The sequence below is a fragment of the Spea bombifrons genome, chromosome 5 (genome assembly GCF_027358695.1).
Source record: "Spea bombifrons isolate aSpeBom1 chromosome 5, aSpeBom1.2.pri, whole genome shotgun sequence".
Classification (NCBI taxonomy): domain Eukaryota; kingdom Metazoa; phylum Chordata; class Amphibia; order Anura; family Pelobatidae; genus Spea; species Spea bombifrons.
The window spans coordinates 85,147,712-85,172,727 of record NC_071091.1 but is presented as its reverse complement, the minus strand read 5'-3'; the positions used below and the strand labels follow the sequence as shown (position 1 = coordinate 85,172,727).

Here is a 25,016-nt window from a genome sequence, read left to right as displayed (position 1 = left end):
TAGGCAGTTTCGGCAGTGGGCAGGGGTGGGCAGGGGCACCCTGACTGGTCTGCGGCTACGTGGCCATATGCAACAAACCCTGATGCACTGTGTGTTCTGAGACATTTCTATCAGAACCAGCATTACGTTTTTCAGCAATTTGAGCTACAGTAGCTCGTCTGTTGGATCTCAACCTGGGAAAACCTACTTTACTTTAAGTTTAGTTGGTTGTGCCTTGCAATGCAAGGCACCCAGCTTTATTACTCTCTACTTTTTAGCCTTTCTGTCCTCATTTTATGGAATTTCCCATATGCAGATGGCTACTTCCTGTAGTGATGTTATGATCTTATTTCATTGTGATAGGAAATACCCTCTTTCATTCATTCGTTAAACTTATCTTCCAGATCCCAGGTATGTCGAGGTAACTGTGGCTAATTTTATTTCCTAACCAACATGTTTGTGCTGTGAGGTTGAACGTTGTTAGGTGAGCTCTATATAAATGATGCATATTATCATACAATATCCAGCATGCAACCTAAATAAAATGTGGCACACGCATTGGACAATTGGAAATTATTCTAGCCTGGGTGCCCGAATAATTATAATTTTAATAAAGACAGGAGGCGAGTATTTTGCATATCTTCCTTTACTTCTCACCAATAGCAGCAAAGAAAGAAACATTGACAAAGAAAAAACAACCAATAGGCATACACCACAAGGTATATACACCCTAGCCAGTCCTTCCACTTCCTCTTGCGACCGCTGCGAACCGGAACCTACGAAGAACATCCAAACACCGGCGACGAACACCGGACACAAACTGGAACTCCAACCAGAAGTCAGAAGAAGGCGAAGAACAGCCGACGACCTCCGACAACAAGAAGACCGGATCCATGGCAGGCTCCAAACAGGAACAGGGGAGTCCGCATGGGAAAGAACCTCAACAGCAGGTAACGAAGGATCTCAACCCGGAGGGGTACCACCCGGACAGGGCATCAAGCTGAAAAGCAAAGAGAACACGTAACAGTACCAGATACCAATGATACGGTAAGGGAGAGCACAGGTACACAGAAGCTGTAATATCAGAGGCAGTAATCACCACAAAAGCGCCGAAATGCACTAATGACAATAACAGGAGGAAAAGACACCACAAACGAAAATTACCTCACCATGGATCCCGAAGCTAAACGGGAGGGAAGGGAGGGAAAATACTCGCCTCCTGTCTTTATTAAAATTATAATTATTCGGGCACCCAGGCTAGAATAATTTCCAATTTTAAGGCAAGACAGGAGGCTTCCTATTTTGCAGTTTTAACGCCCGACACCAACGCGGGAACTGCAGAGGATAGCGGACGAAAGTAAAAGGTGCGAAAGGTAGCTGCACGAGACCAGTCCGCCGCCGACAAAATATCGCTCAAGGCCCCCCCAGCCCGAAGAGCGCCCGAGGCCGCCGCACCCCTGACCGAGTGGGCGCCAAAAGAGGTCGCTACACCCGCCAGGGAGAGCAACCAACGAACCCACCTGGCTAAGGTAGGGCTCGAGACCGGCTGAAAAGGCCGAACATACGAGATGAGCAACTGAGAAGAAGAGGGAGACCGAAGGGCCGACGTACGTGCCAGGTAAGCCTGAACGCATCTGGCAACGCAAAGTTTAGGATCGTCGGACAGGTAAGGGTAGGCTACGGAAGAGGACAGAGATTTAGTCCACCTGTGAATGGAGAAGCGAATACCGTCAGGCGAGAAAGAGATAGCCGAGGCATCGAAAGCCCGAACGTCAGAGACCCTGCGAAAAGACAAAAGACATAAGAGCAAGGTAAGTTTAGCTGACAACTGACGTAAAGACAGGGAATCGTTATCGGGCCAGGCCCGAAGGAAATCCAGGACCAGGGCCACATCCCACAGGGAGTCATACCGAGGGGCCGGAGGCCTGGACAATCGAATGCCCCGTAGCAAACGGCACACCAAAGGAGCCTTACCCACAGGCTCACCCGAAAAACCTACATGGCCAACAGAAACGGCTGACCGAAAAAGGTTAACAGTCCTATAAGACTTACCTTCCTGAAACAAGCCGGCCAGGAAATTAAGAACACCCTCTAAAGGGGCCGAATAGGGATCCATGTGTTGTCCCAAACACCAAGAAGCCCATCGTCCCCAAGCCGCCCGGTAAGACTTCCGGGTGCCCGGAGCCCAAGACTCTCGGAGCAGGGACTGAGTGACCTCCGATAGGCCCTGGACAAGCTGGGGTCCCCCGAGATTGTCCACAGGACCAGAGATAGGCGTCCCTCTAGGAGGAGGGGGTGAAACCGCCCCTCCGGGTCCGTCAGAAGAGACGGAAACACCGGAATGGCCAACGGATCCTGAACCGACAGTTCCAGCAGAGCCGGGAACCAGGGCTGCGCATGCCAAAGCGGAGTCACCAGAACCAAGGAGCCTCCTGCACGCCGAAGAAAGTGGACGACCCGAGGAATCAGGGCGAAGGGGGGAAAGGCATAAGCGCCGGACACCGGCCAAACCTGAGTGAAGGCGTCCGTCGCCAGGGCCTCCGGATCTGGAAGCCAGCTGAAGAACTCCCGGAGCTGGCGGTTCGTCCTCGACGCGAAGAGGTCTAGGTGTAGAGGCCCTCGGAGACGCAGGATGTCCTGGAAGACCCCCGGGTGAAGCCTCCAGTCGCTGGCATCTCTCCAATGTCTCGAGAACCAGTCTGCTAACAGGTTCTCCGGACCCGGAAGGTATTCCGCCTGCAAGGTGATGTTGCGAGGGAGACAAAAATCGAAGATGCCTTTCGTCAGATCGGCGAGAAGCTTGGAGCGCGTACCTCCTAGGCGGTTGATGTACCGCACCGCCGAGATGTTGTCCATACGGAGAAGGAGACAGCAATCGGAACGGTCCCTTGCCAAGCTGCGGATAGCGAACGACCCCGCAATCAGCTCCAGACAATTGATATGGAGGGATCGCTCCTCCAGCGACCAGGAGCCTCCCGTTGCCTCGGTGAGGGATGCTGCACCCCAGCCTAGGGAACTGGCGTCGGACTCCAGGATGAAATCGGGTTGGGACCCGAATATGGCCCGGCCGTTCCAGGCCTCCATATGACGAAGCCACCAATTCAACTCCTGACGAGCTTCTTGATCGAGCCGGATCGGCTGATCGTAGGAAGGAAGAGAGCGGAGGTGTCGCGCCTTCAAGCGCTGGAGAGCCCGGTAGTGCAAAGGGGCTGGAAAAATGGCCTGGATGGACGCTGAAAGCAGACCCACTACTCGAGCTAGCATGCGAAGGGAGCAAACCTCCTTCCGCAAAAGGACGCGGATCTCCTTCCGAATAGTCACCATCTTTGACCTCGGGAGACGCAGCATAGCCGCCTTGGAATCTATGATGAACCCCAGGAACTGAATCCGCTGACGAGGAACCAACTCGGACTTGAGCGTGTTGACGATGAAGCCCAACTGATGTAGCGACCGGACCACAAAATCCGTCTGTCCCTGGAGGAGAGTCCGACACCTGGAGAAAAGAAGAATGTCGTCGAGGTAAACAATACACGTAATCCCCCGAGAGCGGAAGAAAGCCATCACCGGCTTGAGGAGCTTCGTGAAGCACCAGGGGGCCGAACTGAGGCCGAACGGAAGAGAGCGGAATCGCCAAAGTTGATCGCCCCAGAGAAACTGAAGGAACTGCCTGTGATCCGGGTGGATAGGGACCGAGAGATAGGCGTCCTTGAGGTCCAACCTCGTGAACCAATCCCCTTCGGACATAAGGTCCCGTAAGAGATGAATACCCTCCATTTTGAAGTGACGGTAAGCCACGAATGCGTTGAGGGACCGGAGATTTATTACGGGGCGAAATTCTCCGGAGCGTTTCCGGACTAAGAACACAGAGCTGAGGAACGAGACGGGACCCCTGGACCGTTCGATAGCTCCCTTGGCCTGGAGAGACCGGAGCTCTGACTCTAAGAGATATTGGTCTGACGTGGATCTGACCGCCGGAGGAGGTTTGCTTACCTGGAACGGGGGAGACACGAAGTCTATCAGATACCCGCGAACCGTTTGGAGGATCCAAGGGTCTGACGTAATCCGCACCCAGTTGCGGAAAAAACGGGAGATCCTGCCAGCGACCTGTGGATGGGAAGAGAGACAGGAAACATCTGTACTCACCGAACCCTGAGCGTCCTCTGGGGAAGCCGGTAGAAGCTCTGCCTCTGCTGCCTCCACGTTGTGGAAAGGGTCGCTGCTGGAAAGCCCCACGGTAGGACGGTTGAGGCTGCTGGGGGTATCTGGAGCCTTGGAAAGAGTAACGGCTGGCGACCCGGCCCCGCGGTCGTCCAGCCCTGGAGGAAAAACGAGGGGCTGGCTGGAAAACCTTCCTCATGGAGAGCTTCGCTTTATTCCACGAAGACAGGAGGGAAACATGACGATTGAGCTCTTTGACAAAGGCGTCGCCAAAGAGCATTCCGTTGGCGGCTGCCCCCAAATCTTTGGAGCCCAGTTCTGCCAGCCGAGGATCCATACGGAGCAGGACCGCTTTACGCCGTTCTGTGGCAACGGCGACGTTGGCGTTTCCCAGAAGGCAGACAGTCCGGAGAGCCCATTCCCGGACAAGCTTGGGATCAAGGGGAGAGGCCTGGAGATAAGCCTTGTCTGCTAAAGACAAAATTTGGGTAATGGGGCCAACAAGATCCAGGATCTTATCCTGGGCGGATTTAAGACCCTGTTCCAAGCCCTTTCTAGGGTATCGCGAGGCGGACAAAAGGGCGACCACATTAGGGTCAAGCTCAGGAGTGAGCGCCACCTTGTCGGGAATGCAGGGACGGGGACATTCAGCCCGTAGCTTATTGCGCACCTCCTTAGATAACGGTTTGCGCAGCCATTTGTGAATATATAGCGCAATGTGCTCAGGAGGAGCCCATTCCGTGGCTCTGGGATGGCGCATTGTGGTGGGGTCGAATAGGGCAGAACCGGAGGGGTCTACGACCGGTAGGTCCGTAGATGTAGAGGCAGAGTGGGGGGTAACCGAGGGGCCTCCGGAATGATGGGGTTCATTAAGAAGGGGTTCCTCCACCAAACACTCACGTACGTATCGTGAGTCTAGAGTCCTGGACGAGGCCAGGTTAAGTGACGCCTCAGAATTATCAGAACCCTCTGCCTGCCATTCGTCTAAAATGGAGAGGGGTAGTTGGAGGGAATCCTCATCCCCAGCAGCATGGTGCACGGAGAGCAGGGAAGGGGCAGGAATTTTCGGGCGTTTGGCAGGAGCCTTGCCCTTGCCCGCTGAGGCACTGTTGCCCTTCCAGGGGCGTTTAGAAGATCTAGTCTCCTCCTCGGACTTGTCAGACCCAGAGTCTGAGATGACATTAGAAGGAGCCACCGGGGCTGGAGGTGGAGGAGGGGCTGACTGGGGTATAGATGCCGACATTTTAGAAATGAATGACTCCACAGAGGAGGAGAATTTGGAATCTAGCCATGCCATGAAGGCGTCTTGGCTCGGGGCATTATCCTGGGACATGATAGGATCACAGGGGCTCAGCCTGATGTATATAAGGATATGAGACAGGGACTCAGCCTGCCGAAAGCCAATGTGATAATGGCCCTCAATATATATGCGCACAACAGGGGCTCAGCCTGTATAGTGTGACAGGGGCTCAGCCTGTCTGAAGCCAGAAGCAATAGAGGCTCCAACAATAAACTCTGAGGCACACAGAGAATAAAATTCAGGGGCTCTGAAATAGAGAAACCTGCAATAAAAAACAGATGAATAGAAATGACAAACGAGTAGAAAATATAAACAGACTGAAAATAAATCTGCAATGGCGACCAAATCATTAAAATACCCGAGATCCGGCCGCCACCAAAAACATGGCCGCCGAAAACGGCATCAAGGAGTCAAAAAAGGAAACCAAGATGGCCGCCGCCACAGAAAAACCGCGAAATAACAAAAATGGCGGCAAAATCTCGCGAGACGAGATCTCCCCGTCAAAGCAACATGGTGTGAGGGAAAAGAGCACAAGAAAAGCCCGCGAAAACGGCGAAAACCGCCGGTAGCGGCTCCACCAGCACAGCGAAACGGCGGCAGACAGAAACGCCGACAGCAGAGAGAAAAACAAGAAAGTGTGGTACTGATCCTGGGGGGGGGGGGGTGCTAGTGGACAAACCAAAAAGCCCTCAGGAGAGGACTAAAAAGACAAGGAATAAAGCCTAGGGAATCAATCCATAAAAGGCAAGAAACATACAGAAGATAATGTAATGGATAATATATCAAATATTATTAAAACAGAAATCTGTAAAAAAACGAATCTGACCTGTCACTATCGGTGAGCAGCAAAGAAAGAGGAAGTGGAAGGACTGGCTAGGGTGTATATACCTTGTGGTGTATGCCTATTGGTTGTTTTTTCTTTGTCAATGTTTCTTTCTTTGCTGCTATTGGTGAGAAGTAAAGGAAGATATGCAAAATAGGAAGCCTCCTGTCTTGCCTTAAAATTTAAACTTAAGTTACCTTCTTTTGAATTCCAGTATTTCAATATGAAACTCTGTGATATTCATGGGGAAGAAAATATAATTTAAAAACCCAGCTTCTCATCTGAAAGGCTAATATCTTGATTCTTTTACTGGTACCAAATATCCACTCTATCAATGTTAACTCATAAGTGAATACTTATATTGGACTACCTATGCGTCATTCATTCCTGGCTACTATGCTTACCTCCAATTTTGCTATAGACATATTACCTGGCAAATCTTTTCTCCTGCATTCACTGGGCCATATCTCCCTGTTTTTGAGGTATACCTGCAACTTTGATCCACTTCTGAGCCTCCTTATATTATACTTTAAGTTTTTGTGAAAAGCGGGTAGAGTAGACATTGTTGAATTTCAAGTTATAAAATCACAAAAAGGCTGTATCTAAAATGTGTTTTATTTAATACAAATATACTAATAATATCAAGTATAACCAAATCATATATAGATTTTTCAAACAGGTATAATAATTTAGCACCCACAATTTTTTAATTAACCTGTTTTACTAATAGTACTTATCTAGCAACCCGTAAGGTTAAAAAATGTAAGAAACCAAAACATTCTAGAATATTTCACTGAAAACATAAATAATTAATACAAATAAAAAATTACAATGTCGGCACTTACTGAATAGAAAACATGCCATTGGACTGATTAATTAAAGGAGCAGTCAACTCCAACAAAAATAGTATGCATATAAATTTACACTAAATTCAGGGTTTAAATCTGTAAACCTGAGTAAACCCTAAACCTGTTACATAGGCATTTCCCAGACAGTCAATCATTACTCCAGATTACAGAATGTCAGGTGCCTGTTGGGTTTAACTCCTGAGCTCAACCACCGGTGGCGACACTGGCCATGTGGCAGTTGAGCTACTCATGGGGTGCTACCATGGAGTTTCTTCTTAACAAACAAGTGCATATAAGAGGGAAGTACTGGAGACATATGGACCAGTACTGTGTTTGTCCTGTCCAGAAGCTTATGGAATATGTGGCTGATCAGGTTCGCTCAATTAAAATAATTTATCATGGGAAGGAGTTAGAAAGAAAACCTGTTTTTCAATACACTGCATGGATAGGCCTGACTTGAAGCCTAAATAAAATGACATATCTCCAACTAGGAGGCTGAACAAATGCATTATCTCGTTTCTCAAAACCTTCCAATTCTTCACTAGAGAAGGCTCTGAAAACACATTTGGGGGTACAGTAATTAGAGTACACAGGAGTTGCACAAATCCAGTCCTCAGAGGCACCAAATAGGCCTAGAACTCTGTGTACTCTATTCTGAAAACAAGTAGTTTAACAAATTTTAATTGAGATGCTTGCGCCCAAGCTGGGCTATCCAACATGTGTGACCTGTTTGTGGCCCTCACAAACTTAAATTGTGGAGTCCTGAAATATGCCTATTAATCTGAGTCCTTTGATAACTGGATTAGAACTATACGGGAAATGTATCAGTAAATACATCATTAGCATAATTTTAACACCCATCATGTTATCTGGATTAGTTCATTTCTTTATTTTCAGTATGAAAAGACAGGCAGACTGGTTTATCCCTTCATTTATATGCATTTTACACTTGTTTTAAAATTACACAAAAATGTAGGCACCTGAGAAATTCGAGTTAATACATATGTAGAAACACATGAAAACTTTTTAGGTAGCAGTAATTCTAACTACCCGATTTAACCCTGATTAAATATGCATACAAGGAAATTAAATGTATAGTTTAGTTTGTATTGGTTTTAGACATTAAATACCGTAGTTGACTTTGAAAAATGTTAATTTGGACAGAAGCTTTTTAAAAATAAAATACTACTTACCTCTAATAAACGTAGTTTATATTTTACTTGCGCATTTTGATATCATCTTTTCAATGGTGAAACTATTTCTTTGTTTTTAACTTAATATGAAGTTACCCCCTTTATCTCCCCCTAGCCTTACAAAAATCACTAATCAACAACAATCAGCAAGTTAACAAAAGGAGAGACAGAACATAATAGAGAAGAATAATCATGCAGATCCTATATAGATGAAGCTATGATGGTTTCTCCCATGGCATACAAATAAAGCAGATTTCTAATATATATATATATATGTTAAACAACATCTAACTTTTAAAGAGCTACACAACAATACTTTACACACACATATGAAACAGGAAAAAACACCTAAAGCAATTTCATTTGATATAGAACATTGTTGTTTTCATCTGTCTGTGTACAATCGTTATCTGTAAACACACTTTTTATATGAGTTGTATTGTATATCTTTCTTGATTTGTTTAAAAGTCTATTTAGTGTAGATGAAGAGCACATCTCTACCAGATATTGGCTAGGTCCCTGTCTAGTACATACATGGCTAAAAGGGAAGGGCTTATTGTTATTGCTGTTACAAATATTTACTGTTTTAATATTTTCATAGTATGTGCTTATGTTGTTATTCTCATCTTTTAATAACTTGTTTGCCAAGTAAGGGGTAATCGCTTTTGTACTAGATTCAGATGGAAACAACAGTAAATTCTCAATGTCATTTGGACTTTGGTAGGCAAATCCTCTCCTTGCTTCATTAATGGGAACAATTATTGCGGCTAGGATTGGACAGTGCTGGCCACAGACGAAATGAAGTTTATCCAGTGAATCTTGCTCCTTAACTTGTGCTCTGCTTCTTGAGTTTGGCTTGGAAGTCTGACCTTCGGATGTCTCCTCTACACCATGCTGAGGCAAAGGATGCACTTTGTTATCTGAAAAATGCAAGTCCATTGTGGCAAATGATGGAAGGCTTCCACTGATGTCACCGCACTTCTTTAAAAGTGTGGTGCTTGGTAAGTCCTGAGTTTTGTAAAGAGTATCAGATGACTTCGGTCTGCCTCTTGTATTTACACTAAATGCATCATTAAATGGCTCTGAATCACTTCCATGGGGCATATTAAAATAATGACAGTGCTGAGGCTTAACCATATCCTCAATTTCAGATGACGATATATCACCAAGTGGCAGCTGCTGATTCATTTTACCTACTGAACGTGTATATAGAACCTCATCACTTGTGGTGTCAAGAAACGTGTCAGCAGAGGTTGTATCTAAGTGAGAGTACATTCCAATAGTCTCTGGTGGAGACCTCCTTACCAGATGGTTGTCTTTGAGAAGCCACCGACCCTTATCTATAAGTACACCACCATTTAGTTCTGATTCTGTGTGTTTAACCTCATCGTTGTTTAACATTTCTGTTTCTAATCCCTTATTGTGAAAATATTCAAGCTCCAACAATGGTAATGATGTGCTTTTAAAGGAGTCTGTGCATTTTTCTCGATTTCTAGTCTTACTATAGTTACTTGGGCTGGATAAAGTCCGTAATATGTTTTCTTTTGACGAGGATTTGCCTGCTGGGCCAAAAGTTGCACTTTGTTTCATACTTTGTTTTGGAGATTCTTTAATCTTCTTCTGTGTTGCATTTTTGGTTGAGACAAAGACAGGGCTGATTTTGGAGTCTGCTTTACCGTACAACCTTTCAATAGCCCGTCTGACATAACCCGTTTTAATAGGTTTCTCTTGTATCTGTTCCTCCCCACTCTCTGTCATTATTTCACTGGACGCTTGTAATGTTTCACTGTTCAGGCTTTCTTCACTGTCTTGTCTGTAATCTGACCAATCTGAAGACAATGGACTGTGGGTACATTTTCTGTGTTCAGAATTATAAGTACAGCATTTCCTTTGCTCCATTTCTTGAACCATCATTTTTACTTTTGATACTTTCTTTGAAGGTGTCATGTTGGTTTTATCAGTGGCATCAGCCTCATAGTTGACATCTGACATGGATGAACCCTTGTGACATTTAGACAAATTCATAGATGTGCCCCATGATTTATTGTTGTCAGCTATTGATTCTTTAAAAGCAAATTGCCCCGTGTTCCTCTGTGTTTCATTACTTGTATTGTTTTTGGATTCCTGTAATTCTGTCTTACTGATGCTGGTTTGGTCTGTAGCCTCAGAGCTAACAGCAGTGCTGTGTTTTAAATGTTCACCAGAGATCTCTGTTGAAGGCACAGATGCAAAGAAGTCATCCAGATAATCAGTAAAGTCATTATTGTCATGAGTAAGCAGTGAATTACAATTTTGAGTCTGCCTTATTTCATTGTCACCAAGTGTACATTCAACACCCACGCTCAAATTTTGGTTATTAAATATTTCCCTAATACCGCTTTCTTCCATTTGTGGAACTGTTGAAATTGTTTTTGCTGTGGCTTCTTCACAAGTACGTAAGAGGCTTTCCATGTCTGCATCATGTCGCAGTGCAGACTCTTGTAAATTTATGACAGCAGCTTTCAAGTCATCTGCTTTTTCTGAAATTGCTATTTTTTTCAGAGATTGCAACAGGGTGAATATTTCAATGCCAATGGAAGAACTTTTGGATACAACATTATCCACTTTATACATCATACCCTGTTTTAAATGTAGTACTATCAGCCAGGCAAGAAGAACCTGAGAGGATGAAGAACTTCCTTTAGAAGACAATCCTGGGAGACTAAAGGACTTTTCTAAAGGGCATGCCTTTGTTTTTTGTATGTTCATGGGTGGTGATTGTGACTGCTCTACCAGCACCTCTTTCACACAGTTATCTGATTTGGGAACTGGTTGATATTCATCAACGCTCTCAACCTGGACAGCCACATCCAAGCTTGCTTTTTTCTGCGGCGGGTTTATTGTTTGATTGCGGATTATCCAGTTTACTAGTTCATCACTTTTGTTTCCTTCTCTTGGTGCATTGTTTTCAAAATCAGCAAAATGCTGAATAATTAATTCTGCTAGATGTTTATCCCTCTCCATCAAAACTGACACAGCTCCATCATCCAGCGATTGCTCATGTGGTACTATTATGTTGGCTGGTTGTATCTTATTTAGTTCAGTATCACAAGTTGTCTCTTTACTGTGTACATTAGTGTGTACATCAGCATCCATTATGTTGGCTTCCTTCTCTGAATGTTGGCTATTTTTGGATGATGTAATATCGTCTTTCCTTGGTGAAGGGAAAAGTTGGATGACAGGAAAGGTGGCATTTGGGAATATGTTCTTAAGCCAAGATTGAACATAACTTTCAAACGAATTGTAGAGAATTGGGGAACTTACAACTTGTGTTGCATCTGGAATTTCGGTACCATTTTCTCTATTAGTCAACGGCATTTTGGTTTTTGTTTTCTTTTTTAGATCTTTTGGCTTTTTTACTGATTTGTGAGACTTTTTGGAAATTTTAGTGACCTTTTTAGAGGCCTTTTCAACATGCCATTGAATATGGTCAGTTAGGGGATTATATGCCTGTTTAGTAGAGCAGGAAAGCAAACCAGATTTATCTACAATACTAACACAGTTATCATTCACTTTAACAGAATCAAGGTTGTCATCTTCCATCTTTTCAGATTTTCCACTCTCATTGTTATCATTTTTTGAAGTTGATGAATCATCAATTTTCCTGACTGACCTAGGCTTTACTTTTGCCATTTGCTTATTGCCTTTTAATTTTCTCATTGTATTAATTTCACTGTGTTCTGTACTCATAGTAACATGAGAAATACAAATATCATCAGATAAAATACACCTTGATGCCTGATGTTGGTCACATAAATCTGGTACTTCTGGAGACTGATCATTAATATTGCAAGCTTTGGGTGCTCGTGCTTCATTACCTGAAAGGTAAAGATCATTCTCAATGTTTGCTCCATCAAATTGCTTGCAGGCCTCCCTCTCTTCGTGCATTCTCAGGTTTATTTCGTCCCCCACTATCTTCTTCTTTTTCTTCTTCTTTTGTCTTCCAGAGTCTCTGGATTGATTATAATGAGAATCATTCATTTCATTTTCCAAGCTATCACTCATTTTACATTCTAAACTGACAGATGCATGGTTAGCTGAAGTTGGCACCTCACCTGAAATCTCTAGGCAATGTGTATCTTCTGCATGTGTTCCACTTGATGACACAGGCAGGGAATCCCTAGCTACAAAATCAGAAATCCCTTGGCTTGCTTCGTTCTGTATTCTTGATGGTTCTGAAAATGCGACTGAAGTGCTCACAGATCTTTTAATTTCTTTAAATTTGAACTGGTCTTGATGAAACACCTGCTTACCTGCTGTGTGTGGTCGATCTTTCGGAAAATCTCTATTAAAGTGTACACAACCACTGCTCTCTGTGGTAATGTCAGATTTCTTAAGAATTGTTTTGCCTCTTGAGTTGCTTTGCAATAATTCCATATGTGAGGTCTCTAAAACTTCAAAGCTCTTCTGTCGGTGCTTGGATGACAAGCACTCTGTACTTTTGTTGTCTATACCATTTTGCTTAATACTCAGCCCATTTCTTTGTGAATCTGAAGTCTCAGACTGGACATCCTCTTGCTCAATATTGTTGAAGAACATCCTTCTGATATTTTCCCTCACATTTCCTTCAGAAATTATTTTCAAAGATGCTCTTCTTTCCTGGCCTTTTCTTATCCCAGGTGTCGGAGGTCTAACGAATGGAGTCTTTTCTTTCCTAGCATTTCTATATAAATTTATATTTAAACCAGTATCAAGTTGTTCAAGCTGACTTACTTTTGCACAGGATTCATGTTTGTTTTCCAATATGCCTGCTTCTGAGGACTTTTGGTCTTTGGAATCTACTTTTAGAGAATTGTCCCTTATGCTAATAGTTTGAATTTCAGGTTCTACAGTGGAATTAGAAAGTTTCCTTTTGTAATATAACAAATCAGATCGGCTGACTGTTGTTGACCAGTTAATGGTTTCTTCTTCCTTTAACTTGAAGCGAACCCTCATTTCAACAGTCATGGTACCGTCAGAATTTAGATGGATTGATTTCTCAATGTTGTCACCAGGACAAATGCCAGGTAGTTCTTCACCAGAGTGGGGCCAGTGTTCTGTGAGACTTATTTCATTTTGTGGAATATAAGAAAAATCTACAAAGTTATTGTCTGTATTGCATATTTTATTTGATGAAACAGAGTTCTCCTGACCACTGGGACTTGTCAAAATAGATTCATTCATTTTAAGTTCTGATATGCATTCAAGTTGATAATGACAGGGTTAAATCAGAAGTAGAAGATGAAGAGTTCAGATTATCCAGGTGAGAAGACAATACCACAGAAGCATGAAAGCAAGGCAGAGAGACAAAATGGAGTGTTAGTAAACGTGACAAAGAAAATGCAAGATCTAGATTACACAAAGCACACAAAGAAGTTTGAACTTGATGTAGCAGGCCGTCTTCCTATCATTTTTACCAAAAAGTTCATAATATTCTTCCCTTACCAGTATATTTGTATTTATAACATTTTTTTAATAATGTCATCTTACACATATCACTGAATAAAATCATGCACACTGATTAACATAAAAAATGCTACTTTAACAGTGGACAGAAACAGGAGATGATCAGAGTTGGGCACGTTTTTCAGGACATTTTGAGGCAGCCTGCCCTGGTACCAGTTTGGAAGCTTCATCCAAGCAGCCCACCACCACAGAGATCTATTGCTGGACTTGGGGTCATGTAACATAATGTGACCCCGTGCGTCTGGAGCAGCAGCATCCTGAGATAGAGCATGCAGATGGGGATATGCCGCAAAATGACAAGCTGCTTTAGAAGCTACATTAAAAGAAAAGCAGTGCCTTTAAGACATGGAGCATTTGGATATGACGTCACAGCCTCCATAGTGTAAATGGGCCAATTCGGGGGAAATCAAACATCTCCCCTGTAACCAGCTCATTAAGCCCCGGGACACCAGGGGGCCTGATCGCCCAAGAGGGAGACTGACTATAAAACTGAAAGGTGAGTTGCTCTTTTCTCTTCATAAACTATATTAATTCCTCATTCTCACTTAAAATGTTGTGTGGAATCTTTAATGCATTCAATATATGAAGGGAAGGGCATTGTAACAGATGTTACCAACAATAAAAATAATCATGTGGCCCAGATCTTTTTTTGTGTATGGTAAGAACAGGGTGAGAGTTTTTTAGATAGCTGTTAGTATCAAAGGTTTATTGAATAACAATTAATTACTTACTCCTTTTACTTAAATACGCACTAGTTTTACAAAATGTGGTGGTAAGAAATATGTATATATTAAAATATGAGATCATAAAGAAAATAAAATGATGCTCTGACATGAACATGTAGTGTGTGGCTGAATATGGTGTATTGTGACTGAGATCTGTAATGTACTGTACCGTATATGTTTGATTGTGTATCATGTGTTTTAAAATACCATTAAAATAGGTTGAGAGTGGTATATGTCATAAAAAAGGTTAGCAGGGGAGTGCTGGTGCCTTCTGGCCCGTGGCAGGTAAAGCAAAATGGTCCCTTTGGCCCCTCCTTCCCAGTAACTAACATATGCACACATATTTACACATAAACACTCTCACACTTAACTCACATTTCCGCTAATGCACTCACCCGAACACACACTTGAATGAAGAAATATATTATTAGGACTGGTATGTACTAGGAAAAATTATTCACTCCATGGGCTCAACCCACCTTGCATAACAAAATAAATTGATGGGGCGCATGTGACATGTTTTTCTAGATTAAAATATTGGCAGAGATAGATCTGCACTCCAGGCACACAAATGGCTGACATTATACAAAAAAGGTAACACTGGAAGAGCTTGAAATAAGTCGTCCCTAGGCAGAAAATTAGAGGATATCAACCAAAATGGAGTGGAGTTGTTTGGAATGTAGTAGGTACTGTTCCTATGCCCACTCTTTTCACCTCGCACAGAGATTCTTAAAACATGATGCACTAGACACATGCCAGATCTGGCTAGTTGCAACTTCAATTATGGCTATATCTCTTTATCAAATGATTTTTAAGCGTAGGCCTCTATGTTATCACAGCTCTTTCAATGCTGCTGACATTGTACACCGACAATACATAACTGGTTTAAACTCATTTTTTGTATTGGTACATCCAGACTCTGCATTTGATATTACAGGTTTCAGAGAAGAATCCTTTAAGGGTAATGAGAGAACGTAGATAAATTTTACTCACGGCTTTTCAGTTCAGGTTTCAATCTTGCTTTTGGAATAACACGATTAGTGATCCCCGGCAATTTAGCTGGTAGGAATTCCCTTTCGGTCTCATAATTTGCAGGCTTGAAAGGCTCTCTTCCTGCTGCCACGATTGTCCCAGAACTTAGCAGTAGAGCACGAATACTAGGAATCTGAAGAGTAAATTCAAATGATGTTATTGGCAAATAAGGAGAAACCTTTTCTCTGGACACCAATAGGTATGACTGGACACCGCAACAGTCTTTCAAATTAAAGAAAATATGAGCCATTCTTTGTTGTGGGATGAAACCAGCAGAAACAGGTATATTGGCCTCTGAAAACTTTCAGAAACTGTGAAAAATGTGAATTTTAAAAATATTTTTAAAAAAATGCTAACCGTGAAAAAAAAAATCACCACACGTATAAGTTTGTTTATTTAAACTTGTTTTTAGGTGGCAACTGTGACCCACATGGTAAAGGATTATTTCAGCTCAGTATAAAAATAACTTGTTGCACAGGAATTTAAGGTCATTATGTGAGACAATGCACATTAAGCTTTACTGATGTCTGGAGCTGATACCATCTGGTGCATTTCCTGCTGTGTGTCTGAATGATATACTCCCTATTTTCTTTTAATTGCATCTTTTTTTAAGTTGAATAATATAAATTGACTTTGAATGCTGTCGAGGTGTTCCCGTCTCCCTCTTCAAGCATCCTTTAGGTATTATAGACTTATTTGCTTACTATTTTCCCAGGGGATAATGTTTATTTTTTAGATGAACATTTATTCTAGGGTGGGTTCTCTAGAATTGTGGGCCCCTTTGTGTCAGTACATTTTAGATTAAGAAATAACTATATTATGGTGTCACATATATTCAATACAATTCTGCTGGTTCAGACAGCATTAAATACAGGGAGTGATAAAAACATTAAACACGAGAATTGACAAAATGTTACAAATGTTACTTAGTGGTCTGAGCTTAATTCTAAGCTCAGACCATTAAGACTATGGCAGAATTCATATACTGATCTATCTGTAGGCATTACATAAAGCTCTAAATTGCCCTAAGTGTGCATACCCTAGTATGCAGAATGGAGGACAAAGTCACCCTTTCCCAGGGCACTTTTCTTGGGTGTCTAATTTGTGATTCTTCCACAAGCTGAGCAAAATGTAGAAGCTCTCTATGAACTCCAATAAGCCTCAACAGTTATGAATTTGTAAAGGACAGCAGCAATTGTACAAGTTGACGGGTTATGTCCCTGGAGAAAATTGAATAGAATAGAAGAAGATGTGGAAGAAAATGCGGAAGTGGAAGTGGTCAGCAGAAGTGGTCCGCTGAGAAGGTAGGGAAACATTGAGAGAATGAACAAGAATGAGAGAGAGTGACAGTGTGAGAGAGTGAGTGAGCGTGAATGTGGGCACCAGGCAAGGAAATTTGTTGCCCGAGAACCAATGGGCCAAAAATGAACTAAAAAATATGTCCAATTGTTTTTGCCCCACTTGTCTAATAAAAATAGGTAGATATTCAGTTCATCCTTCCAACAAACAATGGGCAATGGCAATGGGCTTGGAGTAAATGTCCATATTGATCATTAGGCAACGTTGCCCAGGCTGTATGGCATGTCACTTCTGGTATGGTCATGTGGCTGGTCATCAGTCACACAAAATACTCAGTGAGCTAGTGCCCTTTTTGCCTCCCACCTACCATAATTGCCACTTGCCCAACTAATCCAATGCTTTAGTGTGCTGTTGCACTCTGGATACACACAGCCACACACTGCAATTGTCTAGGTGGTTAATGTAAGACTGAGGTATGTGGTCACCATACCTAGGATCCCTCCCACTTTAGAGGAGTGGTTTTGTGTTGGGCAGAGTTAGTCACACTGGAGGTGGGGCTATCAACATACATGGTAGGGGCTAATCCCAATGGGAAATGGGTTGTAACTAAATGCTGCTCTGCGACCCAGTTCTTCACCAGGAATCTCCGTATGAAACCCAAAGAGTTCCCAGGTATGGTGATCAGGTGTATGCAACAGGAAGATTCACAAAGGCGATTTATTGGCTGCTGGACTTAAAGTGCCTGGACCGATTTTACTTCCCTGTCCATTTTGCGATATGAGGTTTTATTGAAACAGAGAGTGTGATCTATAAAGTAAGACTGATTAAAAAAAACACATTATGGATTATTACAAATATGACAGAACTAACGTTCCTCTTACCCTTCGTCCATCAGTACTGTATAGCTTGAAAACTGGATATTGCAAGGCCTCTGTTATCTCCTCTAGAAAATCATCAAAGCTTTGCATAGACTTCTTGTTGATAAAGATGTTATGTTTAAACTCAGTATCTCCGTTTTTTAAAACTACAAGCTTTTTTGAGTTTCCAATTACAACAGTGTTTTCTCGCTGAAAAGAACCAAATTCAGTGAGCTTCGCTTCATGGACAGCACGACGACGGGAACTGAGTGGTCTGCTGCTCTGCCATCGTAATGGTTTTTTGTTTGCCCTTTCAAGATTAATTGGCTTTACTTTCTTCTGTTGGGAGCATATGTAGGATTTGCCATCTTCAAGTTCCTCTAAATTGGTTACATGATGTATCCCACGTGGAGTTGTAATATTCCTAACTCCAAAAGGCAAAGGGACTTTTTTGGACAAGCTGTCTAGTAAGGCATCAAATGTTTTGAAGGAACGATTGGTGACAACCATCTTTATTCCACTGAATCGTGGATCTCCACTTTTGTAGAAGCATAGCTTCTTGGTTGTATTAGATCTTGTTAGATTTGATTGTCGTACTGAACCAGTTTGCACGCTGTCAATGGAATTTGCTTGAGCCACCGAGATGTTGGTAGAGGTAGTATCACTCATCTTTGACAGCACTCCACTAGAAAAGAATTGAAAATTAGCCTTTTCAGACTGATTCCCTTGCATTTCAATATATATTCAAACTCTGCACATGTATAAAAACCATTGATGGTATTTTAGACACAAGGTTTTTATGTAGATTTCTGTGTTTTAGATGTACTTTTCAAGGCATCTGAAGACAGAGATACCAGGGTCACAGAATCAATATAAATATAATATGCAAGAATTTCCTTCAATTATATGATGGCAAAGGAGCTCTGGCATTATTAGTTACCTTTTGATAGGGGTTGACAATTGACTAATTGATTTACACAGAAAATATTTTCTGTAGTCAACATAATCATAACAAACATTTTTTTTTCTTGGTTACCCTTCTTTATTATCCGTCCTTAATTTTATCATGATGCAAGAACCTTCTTGTTGGTAGGTCACACAAGGAATATATTTCCTCATAATCCTTCATAATCCTTGGTCTGCCCATACCGATCTTGGAAAAGGCTTTTGATTGTTAAAACGTGGGAGGGCACCACTACTATGGTGGTTTATTCACTAATGAAAGATATGGTAGGAACATTTGCACTAAACATTATGTAGAGCCAACCTCATTGAGGTCATGCTCAAATAGAAGTTTGGATGTCCCTGTATAACACATATTTAAATCAGTGTATCAGCACATTGACTTTAAATCCATTTTGATAAAATGAAGAATTTTATGGGATATGATCTTTTCATAATCTGTGAGTTTCTAATTTCACTTCAGTAACCTTTACAATGCAAGTACAACACCAGCCTATTAATTAAATGGGATGTAAAATTAGAAACAAAGCCTGGATTTTCTGTGCCTACCATTAAACTTTATGTATTGGCATTTTCCATAGAACAACTTTGCTGTAGAATATTTAATAATATTTAATTTCACAAATGCTAAAGTACAATTCTGACAAAATTAGATGAATATATCAGACCAGACTAAAGGGTTTGACATTTATTTCAGCAGCCATGCATTTCCATGCTCGACTTTCCCATGGGCACATGAAGCCTCTTTTTTGTGTGCTGTATTTGGGCGTAATCTGTGTTAAGGGTTTCCATCGGGAGTGTACAACGCACAACCAGTATTAATACATATTATGGGTTTACTATGTATTATGCTTGGTAATCCATTGTGTTTCACAGGGTTCTATCAGTGAATAAAGCAGTCACATATTTCAGCTTTGCAGGGAACTGACAATATTATTGCTCTATGACATGATAGTAAGTGTAGTAAACATGGCACATTGCTGTAGGCAAGCATTTAAATTGGCACATTGATTAATTTAGAGAACTTGATGTAAGCATTGTAGGCAAGCATTTAACATACAGGAGTTATTCAGCTATGAATTGAGCCAGAGTATTTTCTTATACAAATCTATCATCACCTGGGTACTGGTACCAGTACTGGTTACACAGAAAGTGTTTGAATGCCTGGATGGAGGTTCGGGCATTCACCTCTGAAATCTCTGTGTCTGATCACTATGTGATCTGCAGTAACAGCAATGAAAAAATGAAGAGAGGAAACTAGGAAACTTGTAAAAATTTAAATAATAGGAAATAAAAAGAAATTATACAATTTAAATTTTTTTTTTACAAAAGGGACTCCAGTGATGTCACCAAGGCATCATCAGCGATACCCTTTACTTACAAGAGAGATTCCAGGGGTCTACAAAGCCCCTATGCGGATCACCATACTGGCTTCTAATTTACCATCTAGACAGCTTCTTAGCAACAATAAACCCTATAAAATATATGATATTTTAATTTATAACAATAACTATTATTAAGTATTGATTACTGTGCTTGTATAATAAGCCTCTGTTTTTGTGGCGTGTGGAAATGTAACATATTACTCAAATGGTATGTCGATCATTAAACAATTTAATAATATTTATTTTTAAATGCTTGCTGTGAAATATTAAAGATGTGTTAATTCAAACAATTAATAGGTATATTTCCAGGAAAAGAGCTTGTACTATGACATATTAATTGAAGGTCGTTCACGTCCCCTTTGTTTAGTATTGTAATACTATTAAAGGTTCTGAAATGCAATCTGCTGCCAAAATTATACCTTTCATAATAAAAACATTGTATGGTACATCATTATATCCTAAATAAGTAGAATATTTAGGTAAATGTACTTACCAACATTTTAAACTGCCATAAACAGAAGAATTTTTAAAAGTCCATCAGTTCCAGGATATGTCTGTGCACCATAACAGCTCTAAAAGATTAAATTCTATGAGGGCCACTTGCCTCTCAAGACATCAGAATCAATTTGCTTAATACGGTTTCAGAGCTAATCACTACTCTAGAGACAAATTAAGTGAAGCTTGGTGTACAGCAGGCATAGATGTATTTTATTGTGTCTACATTTCTCATAAATCGAGTGACAGAGTTTATTTGTTTATGATTTTCTTATTTAAAAAAAAATCTCATGTAATCTCATGTATTGTTTTGACACATATGGACCCGTGGCACCTGTTAATTTTATCTCAGGATGTGCCTAGGCCATGCGATGTGCCTTGGCCACTGAAGAAGTCCTTGGTTTTATCACCCTCACTACTGAAAAGACAGCCTATGCATCCCTAGTACTTTAAACAAAAAAAGGTATATTACTCTGTGTTATCATTGAATCCTATTGTAAATTAAGGTCACAGATGGTCTCCTTTTTTTCCAGGCATCATGTCCAGACTAGCTGCCGGGGAAATGTCTGGTGTGCCGATGCCTCACATTGCCTACTACCTACTTTTAGACATAAATTCCTCTCATCTAACAATCATACTTTACTACTTTACTGCTTTACTACTACTACTTTATTACACCATGATAGAAAGGGCTTCATTTTGGATGAATAAAGGGACTGTGTAGCCATTTCTGTTATGGGATAGTATTGGAGTGTTGGCTTATTTCTTCACTGTAGATAACATAGATTAAATAAAGTGGGCATTTGGTTGAACGTTGAACATTTCTGTCAAACTTTATTGCAGAAAAAGCTGGCGCCTCGTAATGCATAATGATATCAAGAAGTCTTAATGTTCCAGTGCTTCGCAAACTCACTCTTTAGTGAATAAACCCCTATGGTTTTGTCCAATCATGCAGCAGTTGCTGTTGTACGTCGTAATCCATACAATTCCTTTCCACATATGACCTATTTTATTGTTGGTAGACCTGTAATGAGTTTTGTAACATCTTTACTTAATCCAGATTACCGAAAGATTTAATTGCAGTCTGGCGTATTCACACTTTAACCCCATATTACACTCATGAAAAAAGTATTTGATTGCTTTTGAAAATGTTACAGTATTAAACGTATGTTATTATTATTATTATTTAAAAGGTAACGATGGTGAAACTGAAGGTTGTGTTTATTTAATCAGCTTCTGCATTTACCACCTACAGTTTGCTGTCTTTCTCAAACAGAAGGGCCCATTAAGTTGCACCAGGACCTGATTGTAGAGCCAGAAATATCTGCAAAAAATGCTCCGCAGAAGGAATGCTTTGATTCCAGCTTTTACGTGATATCCCCTTTTTATTGTTTTTACTGGTTTAGTGATTATAAATAAAGGAACTAGATTTAAGTTTATATAAGATGACGTGCGTTTTGTCTATACCATCATACTCAGAGAAGATAGTTTTAGAAAGTATGTATATATTAATTTGAATTAACACAAGGAAGGAACAATGCAAACATATCGGATCAGAAATACAGCATCAGCAGCAGGCAAGCAGCTCTTAAATCCAGGAGGAGGAGCCAGAAGAAGCCGTAAGCGTCTGTCTCTAAACACGGGTCTGTGTTACATTTACAGCTCACAATCTGTATGATTCTTGGCTAGTTTGAGAACCACAGATATTCACTTTTTTCTTCTAAGATAAAAAGACACAATCTGCCAGTTTCTATAGAACCACCGATTACCACTTCATCTGCCAACAATGTAATCATTTGTGTTATTGAATGTTGCTCTGCTGGGGTATTTGTATTATGTCCATAGGGAGGCAGTGATACTAGCAACCGAAAAGCCACCTAGGGTCGCTGGTTCATACCTCCATGTCTCCTGATACATACCTAGGAACTTAGAAGGCAAGGCCTTCCTCTGCCAACTCTGGGTCAGTTTTTACTTTGTACAGGCAGAGGAGCAACAGTCTGCTTACTCCCCGCCCACTTACCTCCCACTCCCCACCCACCAAAGTGGCTAGCACCACCCCTGAATAAAGCCACTCGCCCATAAGAGCTCCAGGTAACCTATTCTGGAAAGTTCCTAGGTATATATGAATGACAAATACAAGTTTACTTTGCCAGAAAATCTAAAAAGTACTTCCGGTGCATAGTTTAAAAAGTGGTCTCATCACCATAGTAGCAAATGGAATCATCCAATCAGCAGGCTTGTATTTTGTTTTACATTCAGATTCAAATTGTACATTCCTGAGAAATATTGGTGCTTTATAAATAAATGTATTCAATGTTAATGAGCCATCTTGTGTGCATCTTTTAGCTAACTTTACATGAATATTGTCTTAACTCTTATTTCGTTATAAAAAACTGTAACTATGCATGCAGGACTATATTGTGATTTCTACCTGTAAAAAGAAGCTAGAAATAAAACACTGAATCATGCTTTAACGCAACTTCAGAAGAATGGCAGAAATATATCGTACAGTCAAGGTCAACCTGCAACAATCTTTCAAGTGAACCTGACAGGGCTATAGACAAAGTGTTCACAGAAAGTAAGTAAGCATAATGCCTGAATTTTGTTATCTCTACTGATAAGACACTCTTGGAGCTTAATAAATCACAAGAGAAACAGGACTTCTGGACATCAAGGTGTATGTAATTTGCTATCGGACCTAAAATTACAAATATTGCAGTACTGTATTTGCAGTTAAAAGATGTCACTGATTTGGGTTATGCCGGTTATGAAGTTCCATGAGCTGTCTCCATTACACCAATTATCAGAACAGCCTGTAACTTTTTCTTTGTGTTTTTCAATCAGTGTTATTGTTTTAGAGATATGTTATTTAAAAATACATTATTATTTTACCAAATGAAAACTGAGATCTGTGGCAAAATATGCAAAACTTTCCCCCCACCTTCTCATCCCAAATTACAAAACGTTGCCAGTCAATCCGTTGCCACCAGAGGGCAGCAGTAAGTTAACAAACTGAAGGAATAATTTGTAGAAAAATAAAACAAAGTGATAGGTGCGCACAGTGTATAAAACAAAATTAAGTTGCTAAACTGTTGAGCTGCAAGTCAACCAGAGAAACAAAACCCCACAATTGTTCCAATAAACATAAAAGCATACAATTAACACCAGGTGACTGCGCTAAATTAAATCCAATCAGTGAAAAAAATATTTTATAATTAAATGAATACTACCTAATAGGTGTGTTGAGCGATGTGTGAATCTCACATGAAAAATATAAAAACAGAAACAAAAAATAGTGCAATGTAATGTAATGTAGTTATTCAAAAATATTTTTTTAAAGGCTCGGTGGACTCTTACATTTGATGGGGCTTCCCCAAGCCCATATAATGCGCCTATTCCGGAGTGAAGGTGTTGCCTTTCATCCGGACTTTATCTCATCAGAAACAGGAGATAATAATAAAAGCACTTAATATGTGTTTTTGTCTGTTTGCCATTAACTGCTACACCACATACAGTGGTACTAGCCTAGAATATATATATATATATATATATATATATATATATATATATATATATCAACAATAACATTATGGCCACCAAAACAGCCCTGACCTATCGAGGCATGGACTCCCCAAGACCTCTGAAGGTGTGCTGTGGTATCTGGCACCAAGATGTTAGCAGCAGATCCTTTAAGTCCTGTAAGTTGCAAGTTGGAACCTCCATGGATCAGACTTGTTTGTCCAGCAATCCCACAGATGCTCGATTGGATTGAGATCTGAGGAATTTGGAGGCCAAGTCAACACCTTGAACTCGTTGGTGTGTTCTTCAAACTATTCCTGAACCATTTTTGCTTTGTGGCAGGGCGCATTATTCTACTGAAAGAGGGCAATGCCATCAGGGAATATTGTGTCCATCAAAAGGTGTACATGGTCTCCAAAGATGATTAGATAGGTGGTACGTGTCAAAGTAACAACCAAATGAATGGCAAGACCCAACGTTTCATAGCAGAACATTCATCAGACCAGGCCGCCTTCTTCCATTGCTCAGTGGTCCAGTTCCATTGCTCAAGTGCCCATTGTAGGTGCTTTCGGTAGTAGACAGCATGGGTACCCTGACTGGTCTATGGCTACGAAGCCCCAGACACAACTGGGATTCACTGTGTGACACCTTCCTATCAAAACCAGCATTCACTTTGTCATCATTGGATTTGACCACATGGGCCAGCCTTCACACCCCCACATGTATAAATAAGCCTTGACCGGCCATGACCCTGTCGTGGGTTCACTGCTTTTCCTTACTTGGACCACTTTTTATAGGTACTGAGCACTGCAGACTGGGAACACACCACAAGAGCTGCACTTTTGGACATGCTCTGACCCCAGTCGTCTAACCATCACAAGTTGGCCCTTGTCACAAGTCGCTCAGATCCTTACACTAGCTCATTATTCCTGCTTCTAAAACATCAACTTTGAGAA

General features: G+C 41.3%; 1 protein-coding gene across 1 annotated transcript in view; it reads right to left on the bottom strand.

The window, feature by feature from the left end:
* Positions 1–18,368, bottom strand: part of LOC128497737 (lipoxygenase homology domain-containing protein 1-like) — a 64,144-nt gene extending 45,776 nt beyond the window's left edge. Inside the window, exons 1-2 of the mRNA XM_053467899.1 lie at positions 17,723–18,368; positions 15,504–15,675 (exon numbers count right to left, since the gene is read on the bottom strand). Of these exons, the coding sequence (XP_053323874.1) occupies positions 15,504–15,675; positions 17,723–18,367 (817 nt within the window). The 5' untranslated portion in view covers position 18,368. The remainder of the gene's footprint in view (positions 1–15,503; positions 15,676–17,722) is intronic.
* Positions 18,369–25,016: the final 6,648 nt, after the last annotated feature.